Source organism: Sinocyclocheilus anshuiensis, unplaced genomic scaffold (assembly GCF_001515605.1).
Source record: "Sinocyclocheilus anshuiensis isolate Anshui unplaced genomic scaffold, SAMN03320099.WGS_v1.1 scaffold1455, whole genome shotgun sequence".
Classification (NCBI taxonomy): domain Eukaryota; kingdom Metazoa; phylum Chordata; class Actinopteri; order Cypriniformes; family Cyprinidae; genus Sinocyclocheilus; species Sinocyclocheilus anshuiensis.
Genome location: NW_015541012.1, coordinates 1473099 through 1490496, shown reverse-complemented (window position 1 = coordinate 1490496; position 17398 = coordinate 1473099). Strand labels below are relative to the sequence as shown.

At 36.2% G+C, this 17398-nt stretch overlaps 1 protein-coding gene across 1 annotated transcript in view; it reads left to right on the top strand.

Moving 5' to 3' along the window:
• The window catches only part of grik4 (glutamate receptor, ionotropic, kainate 4), a 178974-nt gene that overhangs the window by 31801 nt on the left and 129775 nt on the right, over positions 1 to 17398 (top strand). Inside the window, exon 2 of the mRNA XM_016488825.1 lies at positions 13849 to 14013. Coding sequence (XP_016344311.1) covers positions 13849 to 14013 — 165 coding nt within the window. The remainder of the gene's footprint in view (positions 1 to 13848; positions 14014 to 17398) is intronic.

The window sequence follows — 17398 nt, the reverse complement described above, 5'->3', positions numbered from 1 at the left end:
TATATATTTATAATAACATCAATGTTTCGTGTTGTTATGTTACATGTTGACAAATTATTTTAGAAATACGAACTTTAGAAAAATGACGAATATTCGACATCAGGCTTTGTGTGATTAGTTTGGGTTCAGAATGTTTTTTGCAAATATTTAAGCAAATATTTTTGCATATTTATTGCAAATAAGCATCAGACTTAGACCTGATTGTTTAACACTGGGTTCTTTCAATTGGATTACACATGCACACTGCAGTTCATCCAAAAACTGGCAAAGATAAAGAAATGTCAGTGCTGACATATATTTCATTTATATTTCTTTTAATGCAATGTGAGTTAAAAATAATATTTAAAAAAATGGAATAAGATAAATAAAATTAAAAAAACTAGAAAAAGTTAAGTGTTATTCTAATGTGAAAGGAGCTCTATCATCAGCTATACCTGTTTTAAGTCTCTAGCCTAGGAGTCCTTGATATTTTATTCGTGCATCATATTCAGACATTTTGAAGAGAACGCATTTGCCTTATCAAACATTATTATGGGGCACAATGCATTGCATCATTCAAGAGAGCTATATAGCCTCAGGTGGATCCTAAATGAAGGAGTTTTAGGGCATTTCAATCCTCTTGCATGGCAAATGCTGGGCAGCGTTTCAACAATTCTTTATTTTGTGCTGGCAGCATCTGGTGGTGTGCATTAGAAAAGCTGCACAGATCTCTCCACTGTCAACCCCACTTTAAAACATGTCCGTTTACTGTCGGTTGAGTTGTTCTGTTCTTGTTCTGTTCAGAAATATCTCCCACCTGCATCCTACCTGTTCGCACCTCAGTTCAGTATCTTTTGACAAAAGAGGGGCAAAAAACATAGAGAAACAAAGCTATTTTCCACCCTGTCAACACGAATGGCCGATCGCAGGTGGCTGGGAACGGAGAAGGCGTTCTCAAAAGCAGCTGTTTAAAATGCGCTTGGTCTCTCCCATCTTTGCTCTTCTGTGATTTGGGCTGAACTGGAGTGGCAGATCTGATTTAGAAAATTCAAGAACATAGGTGCAAGGCATCGAGTCTATAAACACGGTCCCTGGCGCTCAAGTGTAAGAGGCGCTCTGCCGTTAATTATTTAGGAACCACAATCATCTGGATGTTTGTTTGTATGTCTGTACATGTTCAAATCAGAGCAGATTTTATTTATTTTCCTTGTGGAATAACACACTGACTGTATCTGGCTGTGTATTGTTTTTGGCACCGGCTCTACCCATAATGCACTGTGAATTCTAATGTGGAGCACTAGAAATGCACAAGGTCAGCTCAGATGTGCTCCGCTGCCTTTGAGGTGATAACAGGGACCTTGACAGTAAGAGTCTCATTAAGACCCACCTGAAGGATCTATGGCTTACCGTGGGGATGAATGATTATACTTACTCTTTTAATCACTGGATCATGTGAACAAATCAATGCAAGGATCAACTCCCAAACCTCAAGCCCAACCCACATAATCAATGTGAACACTTGGACTGCATAAAAGAGGCTCGAACAATACCTCTGTGCATAAAGGCTGGGACACACCAAGCCGACGGTCGGCCGTTGGCCATCGTCAGGCCGACGGCGAGCGACGGTCGGGCTAGTTTGTTTGGTGTGTTCCACTCGTCGGCTCTCGTCGGCGGCAGTTTGCCCGATGTTGAATCGGCGTCAAAGCCGTCGGGACCGTCGGCGCGAGTGAGAGCTCTGTTTGGATGTTCAGTTTAGCGAACGAGTCAGTGCCTGAGAATTAAAGCGAAAGTGATGAAAACAAGCACGTAAATGAAGGCGGTACAGACAGAAGGCTGTTTAAATGTTACGTGATTTTTCCCAATCATTCTAATACGCAAATGTTTTCATAACAACATGAGCTGCTTAAAATTATTAAAGTTATCAACGTTACTGATATTCAAAATGGTAAGCAAGCACTGCTTTGTTTACTTTTCGTATATCTGCGTTTATCTCGTATATCTTTGTTTCGGTTTCTCCTTTTGAATGACAAATATATACTATTGATAGCTGCTGATACAGACAGTTAATTCCTCTCACGCATGCGCAGAACGCACGTGTTAGTTTGCCGTCGACTGTAGTCTGTGCGGTTTGAGTGCAGCTTTTTGGTCTGACGCTGCCGACGTGAGGCGACAACACCGTCGGCTTTCGTCGCCGCTAGTTCTTTGAAGTCGGCTTGGTGTGTCCCAGCCTTAAAACGTAAGTCATTCTCAGTCTTTAGCAGATGACAGCTCAACTGGTAGAGCAAAGATTCAGAAGACGGTGAGTGACTTAAATAAAAAAGATCTGTCTAAAAATAAATAAAAAATAAATATATAATTGATCATTTATTTAAATTATGTATTATTGCGTATATTAATATTTTAGTTGTTTTTATATTTATTTGAAAAAAAAAGTTTCTCTACAATAACCTAAACAAAAAGCCTCCTGAAAATAACAATTTATTTTTATTTTGTATTATTATTATTGTTTTGTTAATTTAACAAAAATTATATATACTGTGTATATAACAACAACAATAATAATAATAATAATAGTTGTTATTATTATTAAAACAACAACAACAGTAGAACAACAAAACAAAAAATACAGTTTTGTTTTGCTTTGCTTTCAACCAAATATATGTACTAAAATAAATAAGTAGGGTTTCAGGATGTATTATTGCATACTTTTTAACAAAAATTAAAATCAAGGTTTTAGGGTAACATTTATATGAATGTTATATGTTTATATGAATGAAAACTACCTTCCTGTAGCACGTTTTTTCACAATTTGTCTTTTTTTTTTTTTTTGTATAATAAATGTCTTATTATTCTAATTGACTGATTAAATGTAACAATTTGACTCAATATATATATATATATATATATATATATATATATATACACACACACACACACACACATTTAAAGGGTACATGAACTGAGAAATCAAAATGCCCTTGATCTTTTGACATATAAGAGGTCGTTGTACTATAGAAACATCCTGTAAGTTTCAGAATTCAAAACTTTCTTGGTAGTCTAAAAACATCTTATATTGAAGCCAGTCTGCCAAAATGACAGGTTGAAGAATGTGTCACTTTATGACGTAATAGTGTGGCTAAACCCCATTTTCCACATATTCTCTAATTTAATAGGGTCATATGCATAGCAATTATGAGAAAAATATGCAAAATGCTTTTAAAATAGTTTTTGAAGAAGTACTGCATGTCACACCTCACAACATGTCATTAGGATTAGGCCAGAGGTCAAATATTTTCTCACCTAGGCCACTAGGATCACCACCAGGCCGCTAAAATCCAATTTTAACCCAACACACAATTGCAATTTAGTCTACAGACTCATCAGTCAACATTTTAAAGTCTCAGTCTGAGCTCAATGGCCCGGGAGCTTTTAACTTAATAGACCAACATTGCTTTTGAGTACTCATGCCGTTCTCCTGTCGTCTCTGCATCACGTTGCCTCACTTCTCTGTAGCTCCGGCCTTCTTCTGTCTCTGTGTGAAATGAAATGTGAGCAGTGCATTTCCACTATAAACACTCTTCTCACACAGTGTACAGTCAGGTATTGTTTGCTCTGTTGGCAACCGATTTTGTCTGTTGTTTATGCTGGTCTGGAAGCATCAGCTGGAGTCTCTGGAGCTGTCAAAAGTGTGTGGGTAGGTGTGATTCTGTACTAAACGCCAGTGAACGTCTTCATGGTAATGATGTGTGTGCTTGTTTTTGGTGATGTTACGGTGCCACTTCGCACTGTGGCAGGCAAAATAACAAATCCCTTGGTCAGATGTAAACTCCAGAGAGGCTATTACTGCAACCTGCTCTTTAGTGGATGTGCAACCAATTTAATTTAGTCCACTGTAGTTCTCCATCACACTCTCTATGTAGGAAAAAAAGATGAGGAGGGACGATTTGGTGCTTAGCATTGATAATGCCCTCTATGGAGTGCACTTTCTGTTCAGCGTAACAGGGATTTGTATGCTTAGCCTTCTGTTTACTGTAGGCGAGATAAGCATAGAGAGCAGAAAATGAGAAGGAGCGTAAGTCTTCATCGTTAGTCTGGGCATGCTGCTATCTCCTGACATGTTTTGTACACTTCATCGCAGGAGGGAATGTCATGACTAAGAAAGGCAACAACCTTTAATTATTGTGAATCGTGCTATTCAGGAGAACAGATGTGAGAATGAGGACAAGCACTCAGAAACAATGACTTAATGAGCAGGAACAAAAGAGGTTGGAGAAGTGATTGTGTTAGTATATGTAAGTAAATGGATATAGAAAAAGTACAGGTACATCGACAGCAATAGTAATGTCATAGTGATTGCATGCGCAATTGTGTCTTGTGAGTACATTTTAATTCGTATCATATGAAGATGTGTGATCAATAGAAGTTTGATATGTCACCGCATGAAAATCTTAAATCTGCAGGTTTGTAGTGTTGCAGTAAAGAATATATCACATTTTACAATTTTTCATGTATTATATGTTAAATTATGTTTTTGAAAAACAGATTGTGACATCATATGACGACCATTACCGTGTCTGAAATTTCACTTGCTCAAAGAACCATGGCTTAAGGTTGAGAATCTTGTTCAGAACTGTATAAAACTGTTCCCAGGGGTCACCAAGCCCACTCTAGGTTGAGAATTAAAGGTAGGGATTAAACGGTTAACAGTTTGATGATAAATTCCTGACAGTTAGTATTTGCATTTCATATTTTAAATACTGTATCATTAAAACCATATTTGATTACTGCAATTTGAAAAAAAACTCATGGTAAATACTGTCCAGCATTTAGCAAAATTAGCAACACTTTTCACTTTTTTTTTGGTTGGATAATGTTAGTAGCTTTAATAAGCCCTCTAAACTTGAACAAAAGTTAGGTCTAAAAAATAAAACAGCTAATTTGACCTAAGGCAAAAAGGTCAATCTCAAAGATCACTGAATACTAATGTATTTTTTCATATAATAATGTAGTGAAGACTATACCAATTATTTGTTTCATTTTGCTTTTTTTTTTTTTTTTTTAATATTACATTTAAATATCTGAGAAACCTAACACACTGATTGCTTAAAGTCGGAAATCTTTCTTCCATTTCTTGTACTGTAAGTGGTTTCTTTGTTTTTCATTTTATTTCCAACTTTGTCCTTTGAATAATTACTTGAAGCATGTTAAAGCAATGTTTACTTAATTGGCTTTGTTTGAAAGAAAACGACTACATGCCATTGTTTACATTTAATTTGATAATAAGTATGCAATTGTTTCAATAGAGTATTCACTGTGTCCTGCAGCAGAGAGTCAGGTGGGAAGTCAGGAGTGTCATGGGGTGGAGCACTGGCAGATCCAGGGCGTTGTGTGTTTCTCCTCTTTCTCTATCCTGTATAAGTGTGTGCACTGAGTGTTAAGTCTACAGAAAGGGATACAAACAGGCAACTGAAGATGTAAACAATTATCCCTGCACACGCATCCCAAGGGCTGCACTCCAATGGCAGGCAGGATGAGCAATTGGTGCCATTAATACCATCATTATTCCCCTGTCTCTAATGGCCTCCCTTAGTGAACACGCGCACACACACACACACATGGCTATTACAGCTAAACACCGATACCAATGAAAGCACAAACACCCCGGTCGTGATCAATGAGAGAGAAACTTTCTTAGCCTTTTCCTCCTCATTTATCATTCCTCTAAAAAAAGAGCTCTAATGTATGCAGCGCTTTACAGTAATAGCCACATAAAACTTAAAACCATGAATTGCAGATTCTCTCACGGCTGAAATATTACAGCCAGTGTTTCAGTAAAAAGTCTTAACATCTGTAAGACTTAAATAATGCAAAATGCACACGACTGCCCAGTTTTTCCACATTTAGCTTAAGTGCACATTAAAATTAGGGAAGCACAGATACCGATACTGGTATCGGTATCAGGCCCGATACTGGTCGCAAGTGCACCAGGCCAAGGCACTGAGGGACTTGCACGAGGGTGGTCACGACCCGGAAGTTCGCAGAGAATTCCGCACCGCAACGGACCTCGCGCTACGAGCGACGAAGATTACGGCACGGTCTCTGGGTTGTGCGATATCCACTATGGTGGTCCAGGAGCGCCATTTCTGGCTGTGTCTGGCTGGTGGAAAATAATGTGTTTTTTTAACCTTAAACCGCATAAACACATTTCATTACACCAAATACACAAAATAATGTTCTTTTTAGCAGCATCATATGACCCCTTTAACCATAGGGGTTTTCTTTAACTACAGGCACTTTTATGTCCCAGGGGTTTATTTTATTAAAACAGATTTTAACTTATTCTTTTTGTTATATAAATACTTAAACATATTAAAACTATCTTGAAAACTTTTTACCACTATGTATATATATATATATATATACATATGATTTTTTTATGGTTTAGATCCATTTTTAGTGTACTTGGTTAACAAAGAGACAGCAGTATGAAATATGAGTGTGAAGAAGAATGTGATGTGTGAGGAAAATAATCTAATAAAATCTAATATAAGTAATCTAATATAAGTAATTAAATATCACTGAATATTTAAATTTTAAGTTATTTCCAGTGTCTGTCAAATTATGAAAAGAGTGTGAAAATATATAATCGTATTGAGGTTAATTAAGAACGTAGCTTGCATTAGAGTCTCTGATTTCTTCAATGGTTACTTTAACATACAGTACATGACATTTAATTTTAATTAAAAATGTGAATTTGTTTGTTTTAATTAAAAATATGTGAATAATTACACATTTTTAAAAATCTAGATTAATAGAAATGTAATGGAAATTTCTGCCATTTTATCTTTGAATTCATTCAGGTTGTATAAAAATTTGTTTGCAATAGTGTGAGTAGTTTTTTGGCTGGTCATCTGTCTGGATAATGTAGTGTTATTTCTTTCAAAGGCTTTGTGTGCAGACGCTTTGAAAACAATTCATTTTAATGCCCAACCAGACGTTACTCATTTATCACATATAATTTCTCTAATTCCCTTGCCAATTCGACAACACAAAGACCTCTTAAAGGGTGGGAGAAAAAACACTTTTTTCCCCCACAGACACATAAAGACAAGTAACTGTAATGTCCATAAAGCAACCAGCGTTTTGATTTACTGGGGCCTTACGCCCTTCAGCAATAGATTCTGTCTTCAGCGGCTTGTCCAGGGGCTCTGCTAATTAGCGTCATTTCTGGAATTAGACGAGACTTGCTGTGGTGAAAATAAAAATTTAATTAGAATCCGTAATTAAAAGTTGATTTACGAGACGGATCATTCCCATTCAAAGATAGATGATATATCTGTCTAAAAAGCCTCAGTGCAGAGACGATCCATACAGAATTACATGTGAATGGGACCTTCACCAGCCTATTTTTATACAAACAACCAGGCCTTTCCAGATGGAGAAGAATGCGGACCATTAAACATTATTGATAACCTTGAAATCACTTTTGTCCCAGCTTGATAGCAAACTGAATTTAAATCAGATTTAAAAATATCCTGCTGATCTTTCATATAAAGGAAAGGAGAGGTGGAATATTAATATCTAGTCTATTCTCATCAGTGACAAGGGTAAAAGGCCAGTCAATAATAAAGTCAAACAACCTTCGAAAGCATTTTAAGGCTCACTATTCATCATTTGACAGTGTAGATCCCTCTGTAAAACCATGATGTTGGCCTCTGAAGGGCTTTATCTCCCAGGTCTTTACTTTTGCTGTAGTTAGATCCTCTTTCAGTCTCGATGGGATGAAGTGAAGAGCAGATCTAAGTAGTTCAAATATGATACATAGATATCCAATGTAAGCAGCCTATTGCAGTGTTGTTGGGCTTTCAGGAGGCTGTTTGCCCAGACGGCCAATGTATAGATAAGCTAAGTCCCATGACAGTGCATCTTAATCTCGTACCGTAAGACTCCTCTCCTAAAGGACAAACATATAGTGTTAGTGTACTGTACCAATGCATTAAAAAACCTGGGCAAATCAGATTTAGGCTGTTGAAATTGATTTTATTCACAGTAGCCTGTCCCACTGAATATATGTTCAGTGTGGTAACATCGTTTCACCAGTAGGTGGTGGCAAGTAACTGAATCACTGAATCATCATTCAAACGATTAGTTGAAAACCACTGATTTATTCGGGAATGCAACCCTGCGTCCCAATGTTCATACTATCCATCCTAAATAGTATTTAAGATTAGAACAAGTGTGTCCCAAAACATAGTATGTTGAAAAGAGTATGCCAAAATCCCAGGATGGTCTACTATTTCAGGTAGATTTTTGAAGTGTGGATCCGTGCACACTCTAATGGCTAATATTGCTCACATTCCATTGCGCTTTGACGAAGGATTCGGTTCAGAACAACAAACGAATAAAAAGCATTAGAAAAACTACAAACATGGCGGATGTATGTGACCGATGGTTAAGTAGAGAGGTTTAGATAAAGAGGTTTTGCACAGAAGGGCACTCCAGCCATTTTGACCTCCATCATTAAGGGACCCCCAAGAGGTCACATTTCTGTGAATGAACTGAAATGTGGAGGATGTTAACTGTGACAAGATGATTGACAGGTCAGTTTACAGTGACCGGGTGTGTGTAACTATGCGACAGAGCAGACCGTTAAAGACACAATTGTATGACATGATAGTATGTCCCAAAGCTTGCCTACTCCTCTAATATAGGGTGACCAGATGTCCCGGTTTTCTGGGGACAGTGCTGGTTTTTGGTGTCCTGTCCCCGACTTTAAGGGTGTAGTACAAGTAGGCACATTGGGCCGCGCAGCACAAATCACGCAAGTCTTTTGAATCATTCATTCAACTGATTTGTTCAAAACCACTAATTTATTCAGGAACTAAACAAGTGACTCAAATCTTTGGATCAACAGCTTCTTTCAGGAACAAAACCACGCTACTGTGTTGCTTATAGATTCACACCTGTTCTGCATCGTTTGGATTTATTTTCATTGGCGGAGTAAAGACAGACAGTGTAGTGTTTATAATTTAGATAAAAAATGAAAATACTATTATTACAAATGCCAATTTGCAATTTCAAGCAGCATAACAGACTGTTTTGTACAGCTCGCACATTCAAGTTTAAAATGTCTGAGCCAGTTCTTACTGTACATTAAACATAAGGCGGATAAAAATAGTTTTTAACATTAACATTGCTTGTTTATCACTCTAGCATAGCATTTTATTATTGCAAGAACACACTATGTAAACGCTTCCTAAGAAACACGATAAATTGTTGTTAAGGCCTGCTGTATAATTGGACAGTCAATTTTGAAAATATGTATTTTGCACATCCCTAGTTTCTGGTTCAGCAAGGTAAAGTTGTACTTTTTAACCAAACAAGAGATACTCCCACAGCAGAGCAGTCTGTTAAACTGGGCTTGATACTGAAGTTTCCTCAGTAGTGATATTTGTTGCTTACAACATGCATAGAGCATAAAGGAGCATACATAAATGATCAAACATTATTGTGGCCTCACTTGAGCTCATGATATGCTCTGTTCTGCCTTTATACTTAAAAAATAGAGGATATTAAAATAACTTCTACACTGTCAAAAAAAAAAACATCTCCAACTCAATTTTTAGTGACTTGTTGCATCACAATTTTCCACTTGGTTCAATTGAAATGTAAATTAAATAAAAAAAATTGTGGCAAGAATAGTGGCAAGAGTATGTTTACTTTGGCTTAATAAAAGAAACTTCATTTATAAAATCACGTTCTTGGTCCAATTAGTTTTACATTTTAATTTTCTTTTTTTTTTTTTTACCTGATCAAAACTTTATATTGGTAAAGCACCCTAAATACATTGTTCCAAAAGACAATCAAAAATGTATTAAATGGTAATACTTTAAACAAAATGTTAACTCTCAATGTGCTCTTTATCACATCATTTTATTTACAAATCAGCAGGATATTTTGTGAAAATACTTAAAAGGCAAAAGTGTAACTACATTGAAGTCTTCTTCGCATTAGTAACACTTTAAAAAAATCTTAAAATCTTAAAATCCAGCTTTCTGACGAGATGCACTAGCAATACCTTTTCTACAACATCAAGCTCTTTTACTGTATGTTGGTAAAGTTCTTTCAGTTGTTTGAAAGAAAGTTAATGAGTGTGCTTTAATGTCATTACTGTTGACAGTTTGTTCATTGATAATCAGTCTAGTATAATGGCTGTATAAATGTCACAATCAAGATTCTGCTGCTTTGACGCTCTTCAAGCCTCATTTGGATCTAACTGTTTAAATGGAAAAGCATATTAAATGGCAGTTAGTGTGCTTAAAGGTGATGCAGTTGTCCATTTTATCTGTGTTCAGTCACTCTGGTTGATTAAGTGTGTGATGGTGCTTATTTAATAGGCATTTGTACATTGGACAACCCATTTGAGTGATGAGTTCCTCTCTCCTCACAGTACCGCCATCCTCCACGGCTGGTCTGTTTTGACTACTGTTAGCCAACGGCCCAGTGGGAGCAGCAGCACAAGGTGATTTTGAGAGTTTAGTGGCTTTATTATGGTGACAATGTAGTGTTGAACGGGCCTTTGGGACATACTATAAACCCCCATGTATTGTAAGATCAAATGGTTTGTTTCAGTGTTTCTTTAGCCTGCAGGATACATAGTGGTTTGCGAGCTGCACAGGTTAATAGCTAGAAGAAATATAGTGCAATAGAATCTTCAGATACAGAGTGCACATAAACAAACGCTAAAATAATTCTATAATTCAGTGGGTAACACCAAGGAGGTATGTAATATCAGGAGATATAATGATGTATACATTAGCATTCCCATTTGTCTAAAGATGAGCTACTCAGCTGTGCAGGAATGAAGGCTCCATTATTTAGGAGCTGTGGTGCTATTATGAGGGCAAAGGTTTGAATCTGGCTGGCATCATGCAGTTTTTTTTAATCTTCCATCTTGCTATTATCTCATCACTTACCTGTCAAATAAAGCTCTGGGGTGCTTTTTTGGAGAGGCAGGCTTGAAGTAGGTCTGTGTCATATCCAACTGTCCAATTTTTAACATGGCCATTTCCTATCATGATTAATTTACCTATTAAATTAAGGTCAAAAGACCCAAAAGTTTCTGTGTTTTGGGATCTTTGGTGCTTTATGGGAATACAGGTTCAAATCTGTGACATATCCAATTGTCCAATCTTTAACATCACCATTACTTGTCTAGCTTCACTTACCTATCAGCTAAAGGCCAGCAAGCCCAAAAGCTTCCACCTTTTAAGGGGGACGTTCCATTCAAATGGGAAAAATGTGTTTGAGTCGGGCCTGCAACATATCTGATTCCCCCAACTTTAATTTCATTTTTTTTAATTTACCTATCAGTCAAAGGCCAAAACGCCCAAAAGCTACCATTGCTTAGGAGTTATGGTGCTCATATGGAAAAAATGGGTTCAAGTCTGGCCTGCAACATATCTGATTCCACAATCTTTGATGATCAATAATTTTTTTCTGTCTTTCTTTACTCCAAGTACAAAACGGATACATAAATTGATTTAAAACACACAGCAGTGCAAACACACATTGCTGCACATGCATTTCTGCTCATACCATAACTGTCAGCCCTGGTATCCACGCACATTACACAATGCGTTTCAGGCCGCGGCACACGCTGCTGCTCACCATCGATTCCTCTAAAAGGGTCAGCAGCCAAGCCAAGACTGGAAGATTGAATAGAACCTCAGCTGCAGTGGACCTCCACATTGCTCAGAGTCTCATACCGCAATGCCTTTAAAATGTCATTGCCCTGCAACAGATCTCCCCTTCTGATATTTTTACCCTGCGCTAGGATTCCGTTTAGAGCTGGCAATTCCAGTTTCTTGTTTTGACATCTACATTTGCGACCGTGGACTGGGGACAAGAACAGAACCTCAGGGCTTAGAGCTTGCTCCACTTGTGATATGGGAACAGTCTTTTGCTATCGGCTGCGACAGAGTGGAGGGGGTGTGGGAAGTCTTCTGTATGGGTGGCCAGTACAAGAATGAACATCTTTTCTTGTATTCTTTTTCTCTTTCTGTTGAGAATAACAGATGTGAATAAATGTATGCTTTAGCAATGCATTCCCTGCGAACAATTGCTTTGACAGGTATTACTGATGAGAAAACTTCTGTAATGAATGTGGCTTTGCCCCACATGTGACAGCATATTAATTGATGATACATTTTTTTGTAAAATATCCCCTATTGAGTCTGTGGGAAAGGCAAAAATCTCTGTTTTATCCTCGCAGAACACATTAACTCAAATTGGACTCCTGTATATAGTAATTTAATTGCTTTTTACCCAAAAGCACATTAAAATAGCAAAAAATGTGTGGCTTAACTGCCTTCACTGCTCTGCCGCAAGCGAATACATTTAATCTCATTTACAACATACCGCGGATCTCCATTTACCATCTCTAAACAAACATCGCGATATTTATGGCAGTCTTAAGTGGATTGTTATTTATATTGCCCTTTTTTAATAGGAGAACTCTTTTGACTTATTTGGTCTTGTTTGAATTAAATGATTAAAGCTTTCTGAGTCACTGCAGTTCCATTTTATGCATAATGTATTTTTTTATGATGATTGTACAGTCCAAGATTAGTCCAAGGGTTGTGCTTACTTCCAGTGCAATGTTTATGAACATGAACTCTTATAGCATACTGTTCTGTCAGGGTTTGACAACTGGCATTAAAAAAATCGGTATAATCGTGCACAGTTTCAGCGCTACAGTGTAAATAAACCACTTTCAGGGCAACCATTATGAAAAAGAAGTTTATTCAAGTGTGCTATTAGTATACTTCTTTTAAACTAAAAATAGGAAAGTATACTTTTAGTCTACTTTTTATGTACTTCTCAGAAATGGGCTTTATGTACTTCTCAGAAATATACTTAAAATGACATTTAACCCTCTGGGGTCCGAGGGTGTTTTGGGCCCTGGAGAAGTTTTGACATGTCCTGACATTTGTGCTTTTTTCAGTTGCTAATAAACATTTTAATGGCTAAGTTTAGTAGCATCATAATCAGCACAAACTGGGCTACAATAATATGTGGGCAGCATGTATGTATGTGATTGTGTTTTTGAGAAAACAACGTTTATGCGTGCTCAGTGAAAAACTAAAATTTTAAAGTCACTGAAATAAGGCCATAAAATATAAAACCAGAGCTTTGAATAATTAGTTTTTCCACAAAATGACATTGTTACCTTAAAATCCTTAAGATGGCATACTTCCAACTGAAATAAAATACATATTTTACAGTGTCCTTGTTAAGTCTACATGTACTTATGCATGTCAACTAAATATGTCACCTTTACAAAGATTAAGGGTTTGGCCCTTACACCATTTCTTGTCATGGCATCCCCACCTACTACCCCATAACATCCAAAACATCACTTTCGGTGAGCCGCTGCCAGAACACAGCCAAGTGAGCCGAGACTCAGCCGCAATTGGCCCGATTGCGCTGACTACCTGGGGCAGTATGTACACTAATAACACTAAGGAGCCAATGACTGTAATAGTGCAAGGATATTGTTTATTTACTGCGCAACATTGTGACTGAGTCATTCATAGCAAAACAGCTACATGGAGCGCTTGTGTCAGTCTAGTAAGAAAACTGTCAAAGAACAGCATTAATCTTGTCTACTGTAATCGAATGCACTTCAATATGCACCCAAAGGTGACCCAGAAACACTTGTGCCTACATTTCCGTGATTCTTCATTGTGTTAAATGATTTCTGTAGTATCTTGAGGACTTCTTAATCTCTTTTGTCACAGTTGTGTTCGTCAAAATATCTCATCTCACTTTCTGGGTCTCTCTCTTTCTCCTTGAACTGTGACTCAGCTGCCATTCTTGATGACCCGATGGAGTGTAGCCGCGGGGAGCGATTGGCCATCACTCTGGCGAAAGACAGCATCAACCGTTCCAGCAACCGCTCCACCACAGGCAAACTGGAGGTGGACATTTTTGAGCTGCTCCGAGACAGTGAATACGAGACAGGGGAAACTAGTGAGTATTTATATATATTTTTTTATATTTTAATATTTTATCGTTTCTGGGGAGTATGTAAATTTTACATACAGTATAATTTTTATACATTATACCTAAAGAAATGTATAATGTTTTTTTTATATTTTATGTAGTAACTTTTTTATAAATATGTTTGTTTTAATAATATTTTTATATGCAAAATATTTATTTTACATTCAATTATATATTCAATTAAGCACTATATAGCAGTTTTGATATATTTAAAATAATGCACCCTCACATTTCCACAGATGGACAAGCAGTTATAAAACAATTTGCATGCTGTATTTGTCCAATTAGTGCAATTAATATATTATGATTTTAAACATTAAGAAATGTGTCATATTTTAATAATTTTATTATATTTTAATACTTTTTATACATATATTTAATTTATTTATTTTAATTAATTTATTAATTTAATATTTCTAGTACAATTTAACAATATATTAAATAGTACTTTTGACAAATCAATTTAAAATTAATCACCCTCACATTTGTACAGATGAACAAGCAGTTATAAAACAAGTTGCATGATGTGTTTGTCCAATCAATGCTTTTAATGTCATAAATATGCAAATAAGAATATCAACCCAGGTTTTACAAGTGTACAGTTTGAAATATCACTGCCTAGTGACCCGTAATTAATTAATTACCCAGGATAAAGTATGAATGGTGGAAAACATGGAACCAGATAAACTAGGATTATGTTTACAGTAGGAAAGTAGGATTATGTTTAGGCAGTTGTGGCCTAATGGTTAGAGAGTCGAACTTGTAACCCAAAGGTTGCGGGTTTGAGTCTTTGTACCGGCAGGGATTGTAGGTGGGAGGAGTGAATGACCAGCACTCTCTTCACCCTCAAAACCACGACTTTCACTACTCACTGCTGTGTGTGTGCATTTGGATGGGTTAAATGCAGAGCACAAATTCTAGTATGGAATACCATACTTGGCCACATGTCACGTCACACATTTACTTAGGTTTAAGAAAGGGATAATTCACCCAAAAATGGAAATGGTGTCATTATTATTTCTCTGAAAATTCTTCTTCATTTTGAAAAATGAAGAAAATTGCTTTTTGTCCATACAATAGGAGTCAATGGAATCCAAAGTTGTTTGGACCCCAACCTTATTCAGAATATCTTCTTTTGTGCTTCATTAATAAAAGAAAGTCATTTTTTTTATTAACACAAACTCCAATAAGAATCAATGTTCATTTGGATCTATATCAATCTGAATTTTAGAGATTTATTTATTAACTTGTTTATTTTACAAATTTACTTATTTGATAGGCCAAGAAATAGTGCAGAATCTGAAATATTCTTTATTAATTTTATGTTGTAACATTTTGTTTTAAAATGTATTTGTTTGATTAGTGACCTAGAAATAGTGCAGAATCTGAAATATTCTTTATTAATTTTATGTTGTAACATTTTGTTTTAAAATGTATTTGTTTGATTAGTGACCTAGAAATAGTGCAGAATCTGAAATATTCTTTATTAATTTTATGTTGTAACATTTGTTATGTTTGTATTTTTATGTTGTAACATGTTTTAAATGTTACAAAATCATTATTTATTTATTTAGTTAGTTAGTTAACAACATAACATAACAGTTTGGTTCTTGATTTAGCTAAATTATTTATTTATTTATTTTAATTATGAGCATAATTTAAAGGGAAAACGTTAGCATGAATTTCACATCATAACATTTTGTTTTAGATTTTGCAATTGCAGTATCATAAATCTTTGTTTATTTCTAGGTTTGAATCCCAGATTTTCAGTGTGGACTCAGACTTTTGAACTTCACTCTGCCTTTAAAATTGAAACCGGCAGTCAGTGGGTGTCAAACTAATAGTGCGACTTTTACTTTAACAGCTGCCAGTCAATCTTTGTGTGCCTTTCTTACTCTGAGGCCCTAGATTTAATAATGCTTCCCTTACAAATCCTGAATCAAATAGCGTTGGGGAGAACAAAATAGAATTGCTCACTCAAAGAGGGATATTAAACATGACTGAGGTTCATTGTTGTCAATGAAAGTAGGCGGCACTAAAATCAGGAGAAGACGAGCTGTAATTTAAACAATCAAAGCTGTTGAGACACATGGCGGTTAAGGATGAAAAGCCTCTCCTGGTTTCTCTGGGCTTATGAGGCAGCGCCATTAAAATCCCCTCCTGATAGATATGAACAGCTTTCTTTCGCTCCACGGTTAGTCGCACAACCCTGTTCAGTGTAATTCAGTATTGTAATAGCTTGCAGTATGCAGGAATTGAATTAGAAATGGATCAGTGACACTCCTAGGAAGGGAGAAATGTCACACCACCGCTACCTGCCCTACCATACTACCGTCTGAAATCGCTGAAGCCTGCATCTTCCCACATCCCACATTGTGTGTGTTTGCATGTGGTCTGCATACTAATGTTTGTGATCTGAAGTGAACAGAGATGTTCTGAAACCAGCCACGATGCATTGTGCTCACTCAATCCACATAGATTCATTGTGCTTCTCTGGATCAGCCTTACAGGAGGATCATGTCAAAAGATTCGACTCCAGTCAGTCATAACTTTGAACCACCTGACCCTCGTGACTCATAGTACATGCTAGGGTTTATAACTACATGCCTTGTGATCCGTGCGTGCAAGACAACAGCACAGATGAACAATTCTTGGATGACTGTGTAATAAAACAGGCTGAGATAAAGATGGAACTTTTGAGATATATTAAACATTTATAGTTGTGAAATTCTGCATTGTTAAACATGTATGTATACATTTAAATAATGCTTCATTCTGTTCTGTGATTTCCAAAGACTGATCAGAACAATCAGGACTTGCACAGGTGTCTGTGTTTAATACTCAGACACAACAATCCTACTACCTATCTTTAGATTACCAGTAAATGCTGGAAAATGTGCTTCTTAATGGATCATTTATGTATGAATCAAATGTGGATGAGACATTTAGCAAAATTAAAATAAATAAAAAAGATACACTGTTTGTTTAGTGGAATTTAATTACCAGTGAAGCTCAAGCCACTGCAAAAAAAAAGTGCTATATTGTATTTAATTGTTCTTCATTGAAAGACAAAGATATATATATATATATATATACTGTATATATATATAATATATATATATATATATAACACAATCAGATTTTACACAGACTTGTGGAGTTTTTGCTGCTGAAGATCATTTTCAATTCAACTTATCACTAAAAATTATGCTGATGATAAATAGTAATTTGTAATAAAGCCTCATACATTTGACACCACCCTCTGTATAAATCAAATACAAATTGGACTTTTAACAAAAGTTAGTTGGAATTGGTGGAATGTAATTGTCACTGTGATAGACTGGAAGCAATA